The sequence below is a fragment of the Culex quinquefasciatus genome, chromosome 2 (genome assembly GCF_015732765.1).
Source record: "Culex quinquefasciatus strain JHB chromosome 2, VPISU_Cqui_1.0_pri_paternal, whole genome shotgun sequence".
In the NCBI taxonomy this organism is placed as follows: Eukaryota; Metazoa; Arthropoda; class Insecta; order Diptera; family Culicidae; genus Culex; species Culex quinquefasciatus.
Window position 1 is genome coordinate 26,594,671 of NC_051862.1, and position 20,640 is coordinate 26,615,310.

The 20,640-nt window shown below is 34.7% G+C and overlaps 1 protein-coding gene across 1 annotated transcript in view; it reads right to left on the reverse strand.

Moving 5' to 3' along the window:
* The window catches only part of LOC6044923 (potassium voltage-gated channel subfamily KQT member 1), a 140,958-nt gene that overhangs the window by 39,414 nt on the left and 80,904 nt on the right, over positions 1 to 20,640 (reverse strand). The window contains exons 3-5 of the mRNA XM_038257392.1: positions 3,175 to 3,350; positions 2,841 to 3,092; positions 2,534 to 2,761 (exon numbers count right to left, since the gene is read on the reverse strand). Coding sequence (XP_038113320.1) covers positions 2,534 to 2,761; positions 2,841 to 3,092; positions 3,175 to 3,350 — 656 coding nt within the window. The remainder of the gene's footprint in view (positions 1 to 2,533; positions 2,762 to 2,840; positions 3,093 to 3,174; positions 3,351 to 20,640) is intronic.

Consider the following 20,640-nt stretch of genomic DNA (forward strand, 5'->3'; position numbering starts at 1 on the left):
AATGTTACGGTGTAACAATGTTACGGTGTAACAATGTTACGGTGTAACAATGTTACGATGTAACAATGTTACGATGTAACAATGTTACGGTGTATCAATGTTACGGTGTAACCATATTACGGTGTAATAAATGTTGCGGTGTAACAATGTTACGGTGTAAAGAATTTTGTAGTGCAACAATGTTACGGTGTAATCATAATACGGTGTAACAATGTTTCGGTGTATTAAATGTTACGGTGTAACGAATGATGCGGTGTAACGAATGTTACGGTGTAATAAATGTTACATTGTAACATTGCTACTCTATAAGATTTGTTACACATTGCATTATTCCTATGGTTTTATTAGCCTGGTTAGCCTGGCTTAAGCCATGGTTCATGGTTCACTGAACCAGGATTGAACCACAAAGGGAGGCTTAAGCCGAACCAAGTTTATAGGTGAACCTAGCCTAACCGGTTCATTTGGGAACTCTGATTTTTACAAAAACACGTATTTATCCTGTATTTAAAAAATGCCATGTTTCTCGAAAAAATATTTCAAATTATTTTTATTGCAATATGCAACATATTTGAAAATAATCAAAATTTTCACAAAACAACGTATTTTCGATTTTTTTCCAAATTTCAGTTTTTCACAATATTAAACGATCGGAAATTTGTTATACATTTCGAATGTGATAAAAACATTTTTCAACAAATTCAAAACACTGTATATTTTTGAAAATATACTCAAAATTTCAGTTTTTCACAATTTCAGTATCAAATGATCAGGATTTTTCCGAAACTACGTATTTTAGAAAAAAATACTCAATATTTCAGTTTTTTACAATATGGATATCAAGCGATTGGGATTTTTTCATGCATGACGAAAGTTATAACACATTTTTTTTTAAATACTCAAAATGTCCACAAAACTACGTATTTTCGAAAAATACTCAAAATTTCGTTTCTTACAACATTGCCATTAAACGATCGGAATTTTTTCATACATTTTGAATATAATAACATTTTTTTTGAAAATACTTCAAATTAAAAAAATCTTTGTGTTTCGAAAAAAATATATAAAATTTAAGTTTTTTTATACTATGAGTATTAAACGATCTGGATTTTTTTTTATTTTTATGAAAATACTCAAATTTTTAACATAACTACGTGTTTTCCCATACCGTGAAGTAATTTTTCGAAAATGCGTAGCTTTGTGAAAATTTTGAGTGTTTCAAAAATTGTTGTTATTACATTCGAAATGCATTAAAATAATTCCAATCATACGTAGCTCTGTGAAAATTTTAAATATTTTCAAGAAAAATTGGTTTTACATTCGAAATGTTTGAAGAAATCTCGATAATTTGGTACCCATATTGTGAAAAACTGAATTTTTGAGTATTTTTTTTTTCTAAAAACCGTAGTTTTGTGGAAAAATTGAGTATATTGAAAAAAATGTTGTTATTACATTCGAAATGTATGAAAAGTTTTGCACATTTCATGCCCATATAGTAAAAAACTGAAATTTGGAGTATTTTTTTTTCGAAAATACGTAGTTTTGTAAAAATTTTCAGTATTTTAAATAAATAAATGGTATAACATTCGAAATGTATGAAAAAAACCCGATCATTTAATACCCATATTGCAATAACAGTTATTTTTAAGTTTATTTAGAGAAAAAATGGCATACTTGGATATTTTGAAAACTAATGATCGCTAAACAACTGGTAGAATGCATTTTAACACACTTTTTTCATTCAAATGTTGAGACCATGGCTTGTTTTTCCAGTTTTTGTATTTTTTATTTTTTGTCCCGTCCTCTCGGCCCCGGCTCCCCCGAGAGTCGAGGGACCTTTTTTAGTAAATAAATATCTTTTTGACGAAAAAATAAACCCAAAAAAACCGAAGAGCAAAAAATAATTATTGTGCGGAAAATTTTTATTGTTGTTGAAAAACCTTATACAATTTATTGTTGTTTGTTTAAAATAAATAAAAATGGCAATTTTGAACATTTTGCTTATTTTTAATGCTGACACAAAAAAAAAAAAAAAAAAAAATAGAAATCAATGGATTGTTTTTAAAGTTGATTGGTTTTTCATTTGAATAATTTCATGGAGTTTTAGGAAGCAGATCAAAAAAATGATTTTCAAGACAAATATTTAACAAATACACCCAAAGATTGATCAAGAAATGCTTGCACATATTTACAGCTATTAGAGGCATTGAGGAATAGAAGCTCAACTCTTGACTTTAGTTGAAAGCGACATTTTGCTGTAGCTGTCACATTCAAAACAAAGTCACGAGTTTGTAGTCAAGCCGCAAGGAAGATTTTGCAATTTTTAGGGGTAGCAAGGTGCAGTAGTCTTCAGGGTTCGGGATTAGGACGTGGAGTTTCCAGGTTTAGGGGGTGGGGGGAGGTATAATTCCGAGCCGGCCGCGGGGTGGGTGTGGGTGTTTTCTATCTCACTCTCCTTTCACAGAGAAGTTCCTCTTTTCGCAATTTCAACAACAAGACATACAAAAACACGTACACCGCTAAACAACGCACTCACTTTGCCCAGCTGCGCCGGGAGGGCGGTGCCGGCGCTCGAGCTGTTGGCATTCTGGTCGTCCGACTTGACGTAGATCTGCCAGGTCGCGTCCGAGTGGAAGCTCTTGTCGGCGGCGTAGCAGCGCCAGAGGCACTGGATCAGCATGGCCGCGGCCGGGATCTGGCGGTTGAAGTGCTTCTGGCGCTGCTTTTGCTGCACCTTGAGCGCGAAACCGGACCCGAGGATGCCCTGTCGGGATGAAATTCGGTTTAAAAATTGTTGTACTAAAGTTTAGTACAACTGTACTAAAAGTCGCGTTTGAACTCACCGCCGGTAGTGCGAAGAACGAGATTGCAAACACGCTGAAGCAGGACGCCACGATCTTGCCCATCCACGTCTGGGGCACCGTGTCGCCGTAGCCGATCGTCGTGACCGTGATGACGCCCCACCACAGGGCGTCGGCGTAGCTGGCAAAGTCCTGCCGCCCGTCCGGCCCCGTCACGTCCTTCTCCGCCAGATACACAAAGTAGGAGCTAAATATTAGCCCCAGGAAACCGATGTACAGTGTCGTTATCAGCTCCTGGGAATGAAACAAAATTAGTACAACAATTTAAAAATTACTTTAGGACGTCTTGTACTAAAACAGTAAAAAAACCACTCACCTGCCGATGGATGAACACAACCGACCCGAGGAGCCGCCAGGTGCCGCCCTGCCGGTCCACGTGCAGCATCCGGAGGATCTGCAGAAACCGAATGCCGCGGATCGCGCTCGTCGCGAACACCTGTCCATTTGAGCCAACTGACAGCACAACCATCGATGCTACTACTACTATTAAATCTGGAAAGAGAAAAAGTTAAAATCATTTTAATTTATTAAAATTTTAATTCTGTTTTTTTTATTAGTTCTAAAATGGTTGTTGTTGATTTTTTTTTCAAAAAGATGCCTTAAATATTAATTTGTTCATCAATCTTCAAACTACACTTCCACTTTATTCTGGTTCCGGCGAGCTTCAAACATGAAGACGAGCTAAAATCCACAATCGTAGCATGTAGCAAGTTTGACCAAAGGAAGAACCCAGTCCGGACTGGAAACGATAACGATTTGCTCTAATATGCATAATTGAGACTAGGGAGAGACAGAGTCTGGAGTTGCGATGGCAGCAGCTTGGGAAATAACATTTGATAAAGTCTTAAAATAAGCATACAACACTTAATTTTTTTCTGGTGAAAATTTAGGAAAACTCTATGAATCAACAACTATCTTGTAAGTTTTAAGACATTAAAAAAATACCCTCGACGTTTCAAAACACTTTCCCGCTAAACAATACGGACGACGGTCTATTTGCATTTGTGGAAATGGTCATTTGCTCTACTCGAGATTGTGGCCAGTAAAGTGGATTTTCCACTTGAATCTCGCCTCTGCGGTGGCTGATGGTTGCGCGAGTGTAATTTCACTTTATTTCAGTGCACTGTTTGATTATCATCGGATAATTGTGAGAGCGTGAGAAGAAAGGGATTTTGCAATGCAGACTTCAAAGATAGTGGCATTGAGGCTTGGCTAGGTTCACAGAAAAAAAATCAGAGTAATATTACATGTGGGAAGAGGTTCAAGTTGAAATGTATTACTTTTCGAAACAAGTGCTGGAAAGTTCAAAAGATCGCAAAATTAAGTGGAAAATTTATTTTCTAAAAAATGATTTAGTTTCGGAGCTTTGGTGTCTTGCGGATAGTTGTTGAAAATGCAAAGGGACAACTTTTGGTTTGATTCAAAATTAGGGTGGTTCACGATTAGAGTGTTTTTGAAAAGCTAGCTTTTCAGGAATATTTTTTGGATTTTTGTCTTCCAAAAAGTTGTTGTGCTTGCCAATCCAAGCAACGTTGTCGAAGACACCAACATTTTATCTCGCAATCTACACCTTCTACGGCCATATTTAGCATCTGAGCAAACCATAAAAAACAGTTTTTTGAACGTAGCAATTCAGGGTTATGTTTTAGAGGAGCGCGATGTTCGGAGCACTATCAGAGCTCTAAAAAATAAACATTTTTTATTTTTTGGCAAGTCAATTTGGACTTAAGGGTCAAAAGTTACAGCCAGGTTAAGGTTAAAAAAGATGCAAATTTAAATCCTAAATTTCTCGAAAAAGCGCAGGCCAAATTTTAAGCGCCAGGTTGCATTTGATGTAAAATTATCATAGAAACCCAAAATATGACCAAAAAATGATTTGTTGACACTTCAGCTCAATTCTGAGGCAGATTCAGGTTCAGCGGGCAAAATTTCATGAAAAACATATAGCTAAACAATTTTAGAATTTCATTAGGGTGGTACCATACACTTTTTTCTTGAAAATTAGACATTTTAAAATGAAGATATCTCGAGTTCAAAGAAAAATATACCTGAGATTTTCTCAGCATTTATAGTGCTAGATAGTCATTTTGAGCAACTTTTGTTCTACGAAAAACTTAACTTCTCTTGTTTAATGTTTTTCTTGTTTCATTCTTAGTATTTTAATTTGCATCAATCTTGTTTAGTTTATGTTTGTTTCTGGTAGTATTTGATCTATTCTTCCAACTCCTATCATTACATTTTGCCTATCTAATTTTGTCATATTTTTACAGTCACTTTTTGAAGTTTTTGCTTGTTTTTAACATTTTCTGCTATAAAATGGCACATTGGCACCATTATCATTTAAATTGTAAAAAATTGCGTAGAGGCATAGTCTGGGTCACTAGACAAATTATTGCATACTTCTTTTCACTTACAATATAGGAAATGTTGGTAAATAACACAGCCATAGTTGACCCCTAAATTTTTTTTTTAAATTGGAAAAGTCAAATTAAACAAGTCAAACTTCCAACCCATAAATTTCCTAAAATTTTAAGAGTTCTTCTTTCCAATGCTTTGAAAAGATCAAAAATTGGTTGAAAAAATGATTTTTGGCGATTTTTCAAGTCAAAGCCCGTGTAAAGGCGGGGTTGGGTTGTAGAGGGTTAAGTCCAAATTGACTTGTCAAAAAATAACAATGTTAATTTTGAAACGTCATCATTCGAAATCCGGACACTTAGTACCATATTATTTTTGTTGTAGCTGACAAAAAATCATGTAATAAGTTGGAAATGTAGAAATATCATCAGGGTTTAGTATAAACAGTCAGTTTTAAGAGAATGCATGCAAAATTTGTCTTTTATAACAATTTTTCATCAGAATTTGAAAATTAAAGTGACTTGCTGTGCTTCGAATCCCGGACACTGTTGAAAGCTGATTCGAAATTCGGACACTTTTGCTTCGAATTCCGGACACTCGATTTTGCTTATGAATCGCACAAATTTGGACTGAAATGTTAGTGAATGTCATTCTTTAGGTCTCAAATAAGCTGTTAACGTCAAAACAATCGATATTTTATACATAGATTTGCTAGAAATCCATTAATTTCTGGTTAGCCTTCCCGGTGCTTCGGACGCCTATGAAATATTTCACGTGAAATGTTTCGTATTTTTGGTAAACTTATAATTTTATTTTATTTTATTGTGTTGGCATTAACTACAGCGTCCGAACAAACTTTAAATGAAAGTTGATGTTAGAATTCATCAAATAACACAGTGTTGACATTCATAAAGCAAACTTATATCCAAATAATTGATAAAAAAAAGTTGAAGTGTCCGGGTTTCGAAGCGTCCGGGAATTCGAATCAAAATCATCCTCTAAAACTTAACCCTGAATTGCAACGTTTTTTTTTTTTTTTTTTTTTTTTTTTTTAATTTATATTTATTCAAATTTCTTTTCCATGTACATTCATTCAGTTAAAATATTATTGAGTGTCCAATCACAAACGATGACTTTTCACCTCAATTTTAAATACTAGCAACTTTCATTTATTCATGAAATATTGTAGCTTTCGCTATTCAGTGATTTCAAATGTAGGAGGTCCTACATGTACAAAAGGGAAAAGGGATACCTTAAAACTAACTTATAAACTATATAAAGAGCGGATCAATGCAGCTGAAGACTGCAATGATTTTTGTCGAAATGCATCAATTATCTTATTGGACATAACATCCAAAGTGTCAACTTCGGCTAATTGATGAAGTTCACTGGTGCTGAACCAGGGAGGAAGTTTCAGAATCATTTTCAGAATTTTGTTCTGAATCCTCTGAAGTTTTTTCTTCCTGGTTAAGCAACAGCTTGTCCAGATCGGCACAGCATAAAGCATGGCAGGTCTGAAAATTTGTTTATAAATTAACAGTTTATTCTTGAGACAAAGTCTAGAATTCCTGTTTATAAGTGGATACAAACATTTAATATATTTGTTACATTTAACCTGGATACTTTCAATGTGATCCTTGTAAGTAAGGTTTTTGTCAAAACCAAGTCCAAGATATTTCACTTGATCCTCCCACTTTAAATTTACCTCATTCATCTTTATAATGTGATGACTTTTGGTTTAAGAAAATCAGCCCTTGGTTTGTGAGGGAAAATAATAAGTTGAGTTTTGCAGCATTTGGAGTAATTTTCCATTCTTTCAAATAAGAATTGAAAATATCCAAGCTTTTGTAATCTTCTTGTGATGACACGAAGGCTTCTGCCTTTGGCGGAGATGCTTGTGTCATCAGCAAAAAGTGATTTCTGATATCCTGGGGGCAAATCAGGCAAGTCAGAAGTAAAAATATTGTATAAAATTGGACCCAAAATGCTTTCTTGAGGGACGCCAGCACGTACAGGTAGTTGATCAGATTTGCTATTCTGATAACATACCTGCAGAGTACGATCCGTCAAATAATTTTGAATAATTTTCACGATATAAATCGGAAAATTAAACCTTTTCAATTTCGCAATCAAACCTTTATGCCAAACACTGTCAAATGCTTTTTCTATGTCTAGAAGAGCAGCGCCAGTAGAATAGCCCTCAGATTTGTTGCTTCGAATTAAATTTGAAACTCTCAACAACTGATGAGTAGTTGAATGCTCAAGGCGAAATCCAAACTGCTCATCAGCGAAAATTGAATTTTCATTAATGTGCGTCATCATTCTATTAAGAATTATTCTTTCGAATAATTTACTAATAGATGAAAGCAAACTAATGGGCCGATAGCTTGAGGCTTCAGCAGGATTTTTATCCGGTTTCAAAATCGGAATTACTTTGGCATTTTTCCAACTACTGGGAAAATATGCCAAATCAAAACATTTGTTGAAAATTTTGACCAAGCAACTTAAAGTTGCTTCTGGTAATTTTTAATTAAAATGTAAAAATGCCATCCTCACCAGGGGCTTTCATATTTTTAAATTTTTGATAATAGATTTTATTTCATTCAGATCCGTATTAAAAACTTCATCTGATGAAAATTCTTGTTCAACAATATTCTGAAATTCTATTGAAATTTGATTTTCAATAGGACTCAAAACATTCAAGTTGAAATTATGAGCACTCTCAAACTGCTGAGCAAGTTTTTGAGCTTTTTCCCAATTAGTTAATAGAATATTATCACCATCTTTTAAAGAAGGGATGGGTTTTTGAGGTTTCTTAAGAACCTTTGAAAGTTTCCAAAAAGGTTTGGAATAAGGTTTAATTTGTTCGACATCTCTTGCGAACTTTTCATTTCGCAGGAGAGTGAATCTGTGGTCAATAACCTTTTGCAAATCTTTTGAATTCGCTTCAGTGCAGGATCACGAGAACGTTGATACTGTCTTCGGCGAACATTTTTCAGACGAATCAGAAGCTGAAGATCGTCATCAATAATGGGAGAATCAAATTTGACTTGGACTTTAGGAATAGCAATATTCCTAGCATCCAAAATTGCATTAGTTAAAGATTCCAAGGCTGAATCAATATCAGCTTTGGTTTCTAAAACAAAATCATGATTTAAATTATTCTCAATATGATGCTGATACCTGTCCCAATTAGCTTTGTGGTAATTAAACACAGAACTATTGGGTCTGGTAACTGCTTCATGAGAAAGTGAAAAGTTACTGGAGGTGATCAGAATCAAAATCAGCATGAGTCACTAAAGGACCACAATACTGACTTTGATTTGTCAACACCAAATCAATTGTTGATGGATTTCTAACAGAAGAAAAGCAAGTTGGCCCATTCGGGTATAAAACCGAATAAAGACCAGAAGTGCAATCTCTGAACAGAATTTTACCATTGGAATTTACTTTTGAATTATTCCAAGATTGGTGTTTGGCATTAAAATCACCGATGATCAAAAATCGAGATCTATGCCGAGTAAGTTTATTCAAATCCCCTTTGAAATAATTTTTATTTTCCCCAGTGCATTGGAATGGCAAATATGCAGCTGCAATCATAATTTTCCCAAAAGAAGTTTCAAGTTCAATGCCCAAACTTTCAATAACTTTTAACTTAAAGTCACGTAACGTGCTATAAGTCATACTACGGTGGATAACTATTGCAACTCCACCGCCATTTCGATTCATTCGGTTATTAGTTATAACTTTATAATCTGGATCACTTTTCAAATAAGTGCCAGTTTTAAAAATGTTTCGGTTATAACAGCAACATGCACGTTATGAACTCGTAAAAGTTGAAAAATTCATTTTCTTTCGCTTTTAAAGAGCGAGCATTAAAATTCATAATATTGATGGAATTACTTAGATCCATGATTAAACTTCAGGGTAAGAACAACATCATTCGCAAATTTTAATCCAATCTGGATTGCTTCCATCATGGATGTAGCATTACTCATTGTTTGAATCAAACCAAACAGTGAGTTTTGCAAAAAAAGTCATTTTTTCAAACGTAACATCGCCGAGATCAGAAGATCCCAAAGCGTTGCCAGCAGAAAAATTTTCAAATGAGATTTGAGGTACCTGCCCAATTTCAGAAAGATTGGTAGAGGATTTAAAATTCGTGGATGAACCCGAAACGACGTTAGCATAAGAAATGCCATTGTTGTTACCTAACTTTTCCACGGTAGGGGTATTTCTAGAATTGTTCGAGTGAGACAGCACGAACGTTTGATTTAAAGGGGTACAACCTGACTTTGAGAAAATTTCGGTTTGGATTTCGGCTGATGCTTAGCACGAGAATCCAAAACCTTTTTTCTGATGGGGCAATCCCAAAAATTTGATTTGTGATTTCCACCACAATTTGCACATTTAAATTGGGTCACTTCTTTCACGGGACAATTGTCCTTGTCGTGAGAAGAATCCCCGCAAACCATGCATTTTGGAACCATGGCGCAATGATCAGTACCGTGACCGAATGCCTGGCAACGCCGGCACTGGGTCAGATTCTGGCCATTACCGCCATGTTTCTTAAATGCTCCCACTTTACCCGTACATGGAACAAAAACTGTACTTTGTCCAAAAGTTTCAAATTGTTGATTTCATTTCTGTTGAAATGAATCAGATAAAATTGTGAAGTCAAACCAAAGCGAGAAATATTCCCGTTTGATTTTTTCTTCATTGGTATTACTTGGGATGGGGCAAAGCCAAGCAACACCTTAAGTTCGTTTTTGATCTCATCCACCGACAAGTCGTTGGAGAGACCTTTCAAGACCGCCTTGAATGGCCGAGCATTCTTGGTCTCATACGTGTAGAAATTGTGTTTGTGGTTTTTCAAATAACCAACAAAAGTTTGGTGATCTTGTAAAGATTCCGTCAACAAGCGACATTCTCCTCTTCGACCAAGCTGGAACGAAACCTTCAAATTGCAAGTTTCCTTGCATGAATTGCAACGTTAAAAACTGATTTTTTAAGGTTTGCTTAGATGCCTTGTCCAGCTTCCTTTTGTTGTAGGAATAATTTGCGATTTGTACCCTTGTTCGCCCATGTACAATGGTCGGGTTGACACTCTGCAGATGTGTTAGACATTCAGAACTATACTTCAATGGTGTTAGTTGTAAACAATTAATCAAAAATGAAAATTACTAAAATACAAAGGTAAAAAGAGGGCTTTCCCATACAAATTTGAATAGTTTTGCGTTTAGCCGGGTCAAAATCAAGTGCTACCAAATTGTAAAGGGGTTGTTTGGGGACCCAAATGGAACCGAAAAATGCCTGTTCTGTCGAGCCACCCTAATACCTACTAAACGCGGGAAATTTACGTCTTGTGAATAAAAGTTAATTATAAATAAGTATTTTTTTAAAATAGGGTAATTCTCCGCCAACTCACACAGCAGTTGCCCCGACCCCTCTTCGATTTGCGTGAAACTTTGTCCTAAGGGGTAACTTTTGTCCCTGATCACGAATCCGAGGTCCGTTTTTGATATCTCGTGACGGAGGGCGGTACGACCCTTCCATTTTGCACATGCGAAAAAGAGGTGTTTTTCAATAATTTGCAGCCTGAAACGGTGATGAGATAGAAATTTGGTGTCAAAGGGACTTTTATGTAAAATTAGACGCCCGATTTGATGGCGTAATCAAATTCGAAAAAACGTATTTTCATCATAAAAAGTTTTAAAATTCTCCCATTTTCCGTTACTCGACTGTAAAAATTTTGGAACATGTCATTTTATGGGAAATTTAATGTACTTTTCGAATCTACATTGTCCCAGAAGGGTCATTTTTCATTTAGAACAAAATTTTTCATTTTAAAATTTCGTGTTTTTCTAACTTTGCAGGGTTATTTTTTAGAGTGTAACAATGTTCTACAAAGTTGTAGAGCAGACAATTACAAAATTTTTGATATATATACATAAGGGGTTTGCTTATAAACATCACAAGTTATCACGATTTTACGAAAAAAAGTTTTAAAAAATTGGTCGTCATCGATCATGGCCGTTCATGGTCACCCGCGACAGACACGGACGACGAAACAAAGAGAAACGCAAAAAGTAACTTTTTCAAAACTTTTTTTCGTAAAATCGCGATAACTTGTGATGTTTATAAGCAAACCCCTTATGTCTATATATCATTTTTTTGTAATTGTCTGCTCTACAACTTTGTAGAACATTGTTACACTCTAAAAAATAACCCTGCAAAGTTAGAAAAACACGAAATTTAAAATGAAAAATTTTGTTCTAAATGAAAAAATGACCCTTCTGGGACAATGTAGATTCGAAAAGTACATTAAATTTCCCATAAAATGACATGTTCCAAAATTTTACAGTCGAGTAACGGAAAATGGGAGAATTTTAAAACTTTTTATTGTTTTTTTCGATGAAAATACGTTTTTCGGAATTCTGAGTACGTCATCAAATCGGGCGTCTAATTTTACATAAAAGTCCCTTTGATGCCAAATTTCTATCTCATCACCGTTTCAGGCTGCAAATTATTGAAAACACCTCTTTTTCGCATGTTCAAAATGGAAGGGGTCGTACCGCCCCTCCGTCACGAGATATCAAAAAACGGACCTCGGATTCGTGATCAGGGACAAAAGTTACCCCTTAGGACAAAGTTTCACGCAAATCGAAGAGGGGTCGGGGCAACTTTTCCCGATTTCGTGTGAGTTGGTAGAGAATTACCCAATAATGATTTTGAATTGGCAAAATTCACAAATTGCCCTAACGTTTCTAGCCGAAGTTATAGTTTCGAATTGCGGGGAAGCTTTTAGAGCTGAGTTAATGCTGAAAAATAACAAGTTTTGCAACGAGCTGAATTTTATTGCACTGCTATTTTTTGGCGATGAGAACTAGGCTATTTTGCCATTCGAGAATGGCAAGAAAAAAAGCTGCCTCAATATTTTTGTATTTTGTAATTTAAAAATTACTGTTTTAGTAAATGATTTTTGTATTTTTTTTAAGAGCGACAAACCATCCTGCATTTTCGTCTGACTTTTTGTAACTTCTTAGCTTATTTCCTCAAAAATTTGACTTTTAAACTTAAAAATCAAAAAATCTCATAGATGTGGCGTGTATTTTTATTTCAGTGTATTTTTTCAGAAAGCCCGTCCAATTTCTTACAAGTTTGTCTGTGACCACTTTTTGATACGATGCATTGGCTTCAAAAACTAGTAATTATTGAATTACAAAATACAACAATATTTAAATAACTTACGCCCTTTTCAAATGTAATTTTCGAGTACAATTGGCTCCATATACACAAAAATTGCTTTTATAGGCCGAGGATAACATGTCTACAAAGTTTCATTAAAATCGGAGAGTGTCGAGTACAAAAGTACCAGATAAATTCCCGATTTTAGCTGGAATTGCTCTATTACAAGTTTTTTGAGATGTGCGTCAAGATAGCACAATCGTGTCGATTTGATGTTTCAGAAATATCAAAAAATGCCCCTAAAATCTTTTTTCCAAAACGTTGAGGAACGTCCTACATCAGGTTACGAAACTAAAAGTCCTTTTCACGATGTCCAGTTGCGGTATCCCGCTGGCGTTGACCGCGTTGTAAAGCAACCCACCACCACCACACAGTACTTCTGCTTCTCATTAGCATTTCAATTAGCATTGGAGTTGGCGCTAAAGTCCCAAGCCCAACACTATACTGCTGGCCCAAAGTGCTGACCAGGGGTGTGTCTTCCTTTGCCACGTGGACCCACACAGCCCGCAGCATGTGGTCTTTCCCCATTCTTTTTTCGGCATTCGTGGGTTTTCTTTGTTTCCCCCCGTTGCTCGATGGAAAAGGTGTCCGTGGACTTCTTGTTGGACGAGGTCGCGGTTTCTGCGGCAGGATTTTCGCACCAAATTGAGGCACTCCCAGGAGCTTTTCGCTTCCAGGGTCGGTTGGTTTAGCGGTTAGACGAACCCTCAGACGGTTGTTAGGCTCGACCTTTGTGAATTGTTTATGGGTTGTGCTGGGTCGAAATTGCCGGGTTGGAATTTTTGGACCGAACACAAATTTATACGTGGAACTCTTCGTGCCCTTAATGATGGCGAAAAGTGCATAATGGTTATTAGCGAAATTGTTACCGGTGTAGAAATAAAATTTATTGAGGTCAAAATAAATCAAATATTTTAAGGCAAAATCGATCTACTTTAAGCAAGCCCCGAAAACAGGTGGCGGCCTTGTCCGCATCATCATCATCATCCTAAGATATACGGTACCGAAGCAAAAAAAAAAAAAAAAAACACTTTGCTAGACATCGACCAAAGCCAAGGTCCCTCGCCCAAGGGGCCATAAATTTAATAGAACGGAAGCCTTTTGATAAACTCACCTTGCGGGCAGCAAGGTCTTGACAGGTTCATTTTTTTTTCGTTTTGCTTTTCGGTTTCTTGTTAAAGATAGGATAACGAGAGCAATTTTTGAAACTTTGTGTTATTGTCACAGAAAAAATAATGTAAATTTGGAAGCTGTAATTTTTGAAGATTGAATATTACCTCTTTTATGATGTAATTTTATCTCAATTTAGACTGAAAAAGTAACATTACACCAAAAAAGCGGTAAAATTACACATTTCCAGAGGTAAAATTACACCTTTTTTCTGACATAAAAGATGTACCCCTTCCCAGATGTAATATTACCATGATTTTTTTTCTGTGTAAGAAGATTTTGCAACACAAAGTCATTTCTAGAGTTTCTTTTAAACTTGAGGTCCTATAAACTATTGTGTTTCATTTGTTTGTAGAACCTTTCAAAAAAAACTCTAGATTTAGATATTTATTCATTTGTAGCTCATTAAAATTTAATATTTTTGGTTAAAATTTTTCTTTGCATTTAAATTGATTCGATTTAAAACTTATTTAAAAACATGGATCCGAATCGTATTTGTTGGAATAAAAAATAGATAAAAAATATAAAATAATTTTTATGACAAAATTTTAAACCGTGCTCGCAATTAGTCAACTGATTGTTATATTTATTGAAAAAATGTATAAAGTTTATTTTTTCAAACTAGCATAATTTTGTTTTGTATTGTTTCATTTATATACAAATTTGTTGGGGCCTTCTCTCTTCTTTTCTGACCAAAGCAACAGTTTTATGTCCGTACAATATTCCATACAAATTTGACTGCTGTCGATACAAAAATAGTGTTTAAACATTCAAGAATCTGTATAAATTTGGAGTCTTTGGTCAAGTAAGAGTAATTCTGGAAAAAGTTAACTCTAAATAAATAAACATTTCATTAATCAACACAGAAAATTATACTGGGCAAAAACACAAATTTTTGCTCCAGATAGATAGAAAACCAAAAAAGACAATTTTAGGTAGACCCAGCTAGGCAGAAAATAATTTTAAACATAAAGTTTTTGAAAAATTAAAAATTTTTTGTTGTGTTATTCTGAAAACACGGTCGAAAGTATTTTAAACCTTTAAGATTCACAGTTCAATTTGAAAGCAATTTTTTTCAGGTTTAAAGTTTTAAAAATTATCCTCTTTAATTTTGATTTTGCGATTATTTTTCACCTTGTTGTTTGTTTTTTTCAATAGCAGAAATATATTTTTCAGAGGTTCAAAAAATCTTTTCTATGAAACTTAGAAGTTGTTTAGCTCTAGCTGCTGAGATAAAGATACAAAAAGAAAAAGCAATAGAAAAATATATTTTTTTGTTATCGCTAAAATAGCACTAATTTTTTTAAGCATGTTTTAAGGCCAATGAAAATATTTTCAAAGTTTTTGTACTACTTGACTGAAAAAGTGTTTTTAAATGCATTTTACACTATTTCTGTTGGTTTGCAATCATTAGTTTTCAAAAATGTAAGGTTTGATGAAAACAAAAATTTTAACGAAAAAAAAAATTTGTTTGCGGTACTATTTATCGAAAATTTCCAAAAATTCTAAAAATGTTTAGATTATCCGAAAAAACTTGATGAAAATAATTCTTAACACATGGGAATGCAATTTAAATTGATTTTAACTGATTGTAATTTCCAATTTAATTTTGATGTTTCAAAAACTTATTTTTTTTGCCTCCTGATTTTTCGGACCGATTTTGAAGGGGTACCCGAGCATGGGTAAATAACAAGGGAAATGCGTAATAATACCTTTCTCTGGTATCAATACAAAATTTTGGTATTCTTGTACACTTTAAAATTTGTCTTGAGGATTATGCAAGAGCAAAATATGGTATCATACCAATTTAAGGTAGTGTTTTGATATTGCAAAATTGCAGAATTTGTCAATGATCGAACACCACATTTTGGTATTCTTTTGGTATTACAGTATTTTATCAAATTCCTCTGCAACTATGGGAAAAATTTTGACCAATTTTGACAAAATAATTGATTTTGCGCTATAATGATGTCTCAAAGCGAATGCTTTCATTCAAAACCGGAAATTTCAAACTTGATTTTAAATTTTTTGATATACCGCCTACAGAAATGACTTGAAATTGTGGAAAATTTTCTAAGTCAGGATGGCACATTTTGGTATTATTTGAATATTGAAAGGTTTCATCAATTTTCTCTGAAACTATGGGAAATTTGTTAAAAAAATTTTACGAGTTAATTAATTTTGCGCTTAAATGACTTGAAACCCAAAAATGTTAAAGATGATTTTAAAAATTAGTGTGATATACCCACTAATATTTTTTTTCAAAAACGTTGAAATTTGTCTAAGTTGGGATAACCAAATACTTTGAAAACGAGTTAATCGACATTTTATTGAATTTTGGTGAATTTCAATCCAGTTTCATTTTAATAACACTTATTTTTCAATCTTGTTATTTTTTAGAATCTTCAAGAACTTCAAGCACAGGCCGTTCATCAATGACAAATGCATTCGGTGTGGTGAAGAATATCACTAATAACAACATGGAATCATCAAGTGAGTAGATTTGGCTGTTGCATATGAATAATTTCCGTTTTTTCACTAACTGCAACTGCTGCACTAAAAATGGTATGAAAACACCAAATTTTGGTATTACTTGTTCAAATACCAGCGACCATAATGTGCTCTTAGTTGCCCAGTAATAGATGGTAAAATACCATGAAATCATACCAAAATCATGTATGTGAAAGACCACAGAAATACCAAAATATGATTTTCCAAGGGCGCGGGAATACCTAAAAATAAAACCATGGCAATACCAAGTTTTGGTATTCAAGCAATGTTCAAAATCCACAAGACCTCAACTTGGTATTGAAATGGTTTTATTTTGAGGTATTATTTTACCTTTGGAATAAAATGGTTTGGTATTGTTGTGACCTTCCACATACAAGAATTTGGTATGATTTTATGGTATTTTACCATCTATTACTGGGCAACCAAGGCACATTTTGGTCGCTGTTATTTGCCCAAGAGCAATTCCAGCCCAAAACAGGAATTTTTCAGGTACTTTTTCTCGACCCTCTCAATTTCAATGAAACTTTGTAGAAATGTTATCCTACGCTTATATAAGCCATTTTGTGTATATGGAGCCAGTTCCACACGATAATGACATTTGAGAAGGGCGTAAGTGTTTTAAATATTTTTGTAATTCGGAATTTAAATATTTCTGTATCTCGAAGCCGTTGCATCGTATCAAAAGTGGTCAAAGACAAACTTGTAGGAAATTTTACGGGCTTTTCGATAAAAATACATTGAAAGAAACACCCAACTTTTATGAAATTTTTGATTTTTAAGTTTAAAAGTCAAATTTGAGGAGCCACGATTTTTTCGTTCAAAATTTTTGTGAAGATAGCCTAAGATGTTACAAAAGACTCACGAAAAATGCAGGATGGAGCAACTCACCTAAAAAATAAAAATCATTTACTGAAACTGTTTTTTGAAAAGTGCTCTAAACGTCAAAATTTTCAAAACCGAATACGGGAATCGATTCTCCAGACAATTTCAAAAGTCTCCATATTGACCATTGTCCTAAGTCCAATCCTTGTAAAGTTACAGCGGTTTTAAAAGTAAAAATGTTGAAAAAATAGGTTTTTTGATGGTTTTTGGCAATTTCTATATGACAGACTTAATTTTCAGTCTCGTAAATATTTTTACCGGAAAGCTCGTCCAATTTCCCATAAGTTTGTCTTTGACCACATTTAATTTGGATGTATGGGCTTACAGATATAAGCTAATTTACTATCCAGGTTACTATACTACACTGAAAAAATATGATGTTTTCAATTATGAGCAATGTAATTAGCTTATATCTGTAAGCCCATACATCCAATTTAAATGTGGTCAAAGACAAACTTATGGGAAATTGGACGAGCTTTCCGGTAAAAATATTTACGAGACTGAAAAATTAAGTCTGTCATATAGAAATTGCCAAAAACTATCAAAAAACCTATTTTTTCAACATTTTATTTTTAAACCGCTGTAACTTCACAAGGATTGGACTAAGGACAATGGTCAATATGGAGACTTTTATAAAATTGTCTGGAGAATCGATTCTAGTATTCGGTTTTGAAAATTTTGACGTTTAGAGCACTTTTCAAAAAACAGTTTCAGTAAATGATTTTTGTATTTTTAGGTGAGATGCTCCATCCTGCATTTTTCGTGAGTCTTTGTAACATCTTAGGCTATCTTCACAAAAATTTTGAACGAAAAAATCGTGGGCTCCTCAAATTTGACTTTTAAACTTAAAATCAAAAATCTCATAAAAGTTGAGTGTTTTTCTTTCAGTGTATTTTATCAAAAGCCCGTCAAATTTCCTACAAGTTTGTCTTTGACTACTTTTGATACGATGCAACGGCTTTGAGATACATAAATATTTAAATTCCGAACAAAAATATTTAAAACACTTACGCCCTTCTCAAATGTCATTTTCGTGTGGAACTGGCTCCATATACATAAAAATGGCTTATATAAACGTAGGATAACATGTCTACAAAGTTTCATTGAAATCGAAGAGGGTCGGGTACAACCGATTCCCTATTTGGCATGGAATTGCTCCCAAGTAATACCAAAATTTTGTATTCCCGTGTTATTTACCCCTGCTCGGGTAAGGGGAGAGCGGTTGACAAAAAACTTTTGATAATATTTCCAAAAATTTATTACAAGTGATTTTTTTCTATTTCCGAAAAAGTAGTATTAAATTTTTAAATTCAAAACTAAAATATGAAATCAAAAAATTAAACGTACACATATTTTGACTGATTAAAAATTTATTTTACTATTTATTTGGGTAATTCTCCGCCAACTCACACAGCAGTTGCCCCGACCCCTCTTCGATTTGCGTGAAACTTTGTCCTAAGGGGTAACTTTTGTCCCTGATCACGAATCCGAGGTCCGTTTTTTGATATCTCGTGACGGAGGAGCGGTACGACCCCATCCATTTTTGAGCATGCGAAAAAAGAGGTGTTTTTCAATAATTTGCAGCCTGAAACGGTGATGAGATAGAAAATTGGTGTCAAAGGGACTTTTATGTAAAATTAGACGCCCGATTTGATGGCGTACTCAGAATTCGAAAAACATATTTTTCATCGAAAAAAACACTAAAAAAGTTTTAAAAATTCTCCCATATTCCGTTACTCGACTGTAAAATTTTTGGAACATGTCATTTTATGGGAAATTTAATGTTCTTTTCAAATCTAAATTGATCCAGAAGGGCCATTTTTTCATTTAGAACAAATTTTTTCATTTTAAAATTTCGTGTTCCCCCCCCCCCCCTTCACGAAATATCAAAAAACGTACCTCGGATTCGTGATCAGGGACAAAAGTTACCCCTTAGGACAAAGATTCACGCAAATTGAAGAGGGGTCGGGGCAACTTTTCCCGATTTCGTGTGAGTTGGTAGAGAATTACCCATATCTCAAACAAACCCAAACCATTGTCGAGAAACAGCCCTTCAAAATTAATAACTCTGAATTTCCTATACTTCCAGCTGGATTAAAAAATACAAAAAATAAAATTAAGATTAAGATTAAGCTCATATGAAATTTGATATCGATACGAATTATTTATACAAATTATTTTACAGCCAACTATTAATAACGTACAGAAATAATCAAATCTTTCAACCTTGGTCCAACTTCCGTCCGCCTACCTTTGCGGCTTTTTGGCCGAGGTGCCGAAAAAGCTCACTTATTTTATTATGCAAAGTTCGTTGGTTGTTTTTCTTGCTGCTCCTATCTTTCCATCTCCTTTTTCCTCTTCTTCTGCACCAACAAACCACATCACGCCTCTCCCCTCCCCCCTTAGGGGAGGTACCACAGGGACTCTTAAATTGCATCTCATTTATAACCAGCTGTTATTCTGGGACTTTTGCTGCTGCTGCTGCTGCGGACTTTCCCGGTGTGGCTTCCCACCGGCAGCAGAACGTGACTCTTGAGAACGCGCCAAAGGTGAAAAGCCTACCTCCCGCTGAGGGGAGCCACTTTTGGTGGTGGCTTTTCTTTCGAGCAAATTATGCTGATTATGGGAGGCAAGCGGTTAAGGTTTTTTTTTTACTTCTACTTCTTCTTTTTAGACAAGAATGACGAGTAATTCGAGAGGGATTAAATTTGGCACGAAATTTAAGAAAAGATCCTCGCAACACGATCCCACACCACACGTTCGCTTTCGGGAAAACACCCAGAACTCGCTCAAAGTTCAATTTGAGGCAAATTGGAAAGCATTTTCTTACCCCTTTCGCAGAATGAACTCCGCACCGAGAAGCAATCAATTTTCTGAATAAAGCTTTCCTTACCTGCATGTCTGAGTGTGTATGGTACGCAAATCTTCCTAAGAAACTCACATCCTACACTTGAAGCCGGGAATTTTCATCCACTTTATCGAAGGCAAATTGAGTAGATGTGTGTGAGAGTGTGTGTCTTTGGAAGGAATATATGAGTAACAGTTTCGTTCAGGTTGACGTTATATTTCAATCGTTACGGATACAACGACATCATTTTCTCCCGGGAGGGAACACTGCAATGACTTATTGAAAGTTTTCTTCTGCGACTGTTGCCATGTTTATAATATATTGCACCTTAATGGCTGCTCTACTATAGGTGATTGAGGCTATGACTTTTAAGTGACGTGTTAGCTATTGATGAATTGAACTATTAAGTATCGTTTGATCTGGTGATATTTTGAACTATGAACTGTAAACTTGGACCATAATAAGAAATTGTCCATCTTTTCGCAAATCGAATTTCTTTGGATGTATCGCATTGGATGAAACATTGTATTTTGTTTTTCCTTTGTCAAAACAAGTCATTTTCCATAATGGAGCAACTCTCTACGAAATCGGTCTCTCTTTTTATTTTTTTTGTATTTAATCCGACTGAAACTTTTTTGGTGCCTTCGGTATGTCCAAAGAAGCCATATTGCATAATTTGTTTGTCCATATAATTGCCCATAGAAATATGGCAGCTGTCCATACAAAAATGATGTATGGAAATTCAAAAATCTGTATTTTGAAGGAATC